Consider the following 1,666-nt stretch of genomic DNA (forward strand, 5'->3'; position numbering starts at 1 on the left):
TGTCAGTTTATGAACTCGGTGCTCAGCTGAAGGTGGAATCCCTCCAGGTGTTCCTTCAGTTTCTCCCTCACATCTTCTCTGTTGATGACAGTCAGCGGCTCGTGGTCGTAATCACAGGCCAGACCTCCACTCGGGTCTCCTTTGAGATCCAGTTGTGACACCAGTATGGTTTGTGCTTCGTCAACGACCCCCTCCATCCTGAGAAAGCCTGGTGATCCGTCCTCAGCGGGGACAGGCACCAGGATGACCTGACCCTCGGCGCCGTCCTGGATCCAGAACAGCTGCTGCTGCAGGTCCAGGTGATGCTCCTGAGCCGCGGCGTCAGACTCCCCCTCACACGTGTCGGAGAGCTGTAGACTATCAGGCGGAGGCGCTGCGGCAGGGATCACATGGTGGAGACGGGGGGTCTGGAGCAGGACCTGGGACTGTGCAACATCTGAGTCGTTGATTTCTACTTTTTTTCCCGGCGGTGGTTCCAGCCGGACTCTCTGTGTGTCTTTGGTATGTTCCTCTCTCTGAGTCCTGTCCGAGTCCTCGTGCTCTGTGGGCGGGACACTTTTCTCGGTCTTTGAAAGTCTGTGTACGACCTGACCCGCCTGGACCTGCCCCCTCCCGCAGTAAAAGCAGAATCCCTTCTCCTCCTCGGACCAGCCCAGCTCCATGTGGTCCACACATCTGTCCTCAAACAGCCCCGTGTCCTCACATTTAGCATCAGTCTCACTCTCCTCCTGGTGAGAGCCTCCTCTACCTCGTCTCCGCTCCCCCCCTGGCGTCCAGCTCCCCCTGCTCTTACAACCGTCTTGTGACACGAGCACAGTGTGTTTCAGCCGTTTATCACGCAGCCTCAGCACGGTGCTGCGCAGCCGGTTCTCCCTCCGCCGGGCGGCATGCAGCTGTCGTAAGGCCTTCTCCAGGCAGTCGATAGCCTGGTCGTAGCGTCTCCTCCACAGCAGGGGGCAGAGCTGAGCGTAGCTGTGCTCCTTCGACAGGTAGAAGCCCGGAGGAGGGGGCAGGCGCCTCATGTACTGTGACGGGGAGAGGGGACGAGCCTGCGGCGGCGGTGAGGCGGCGTGTTCTCGCTCTGTGAGCTCTGAGGGTTCGTGAGAAGATGCAGGTTTGTTTTCATGAGTCTGCTCAGACGCCGCTGACCTCTGACCTGTGGGCTCCTCTGAGGTCTGACCCTGCCGCTCTGCTTCCTGCTGACTGGGCTCCTGGTCGCCTGAGCAGAGTCTCTTCCTGCAGGAAACATGACAAACACTCAGTTCCAGTAGTTTTTCCTTCCACACACAGATGGTCAAACAACAGAGTCATTAGCACTGCGGCTAATGCTGCACAGTCCCGTGTACTTCTGCACCAGTGCTAGCATTAGCTTCGTGCTTTAGCTCGTATGTTGCAGCTCAGCAATCACTGTAGTACTGTGGTAACGTTGTCAATCAGTTTCCCTTTGGTGTCATAACAATAATAACAATAATAATAATAATAATAATAATAATAAATAAAATAAAAATGAATGATAAAAAGTTTAGAAGTTACAACATTAGGGGAGAGAAAAGTGACAAAAAAGGGATAAAACACTAACACTGTAGTGAGTGGGTGAGTGAGTGAGTGAGTGAGTGAGCGAGTGTTTACCTGACAGGAGGGACTTCCTGTCTCTGTGGTGTTCCTG

At 54.7% G+C, this 1,666-nt stretch overlaps 1 protein-coding gene across 1 annotated transcript; it reads right to left on the minus strand.

Annotated features, from left to right (window-relative positions):
* Nucleotides 1-2: 2 nt before the first annotated feature.
* LOC111668030 (uncharacterized) lies at nucleotides 3-1,661 on the minus strand (the record flags this gene model as incomplete). The annotated part of the gene is made up of 2 exons (XM_023423944.1): nucleotides 3-1,236; nucleotides 1,630-1,661. Coding segments are annotated over 2 exons (1,266 nt in total), but the record flags the coding sequence as incomplete, so codon positions are not given.
* Between the last annotated feature and the right edge of the window lie 5 nt (nucleotides 1,662-1,666).

Source organism: Seriola lalandi, unplaced genomic scaffold (assembly GCF_002814215.2).
Source record: "Seriola lalandi dorsalis isolate HSWRI2012SDOR001 ecotype SW California unplaced genomic scaffold, Sedor1 jcf7180002003835, whole genome shotgun sequence".
NCBI classification, from domain to species: domain Eukaryota; kingdom Metazoa; phylum Chordata; class Actinopteri; order Carangiformes; family Carangidae; genus Seriola; species Seriola lalandi.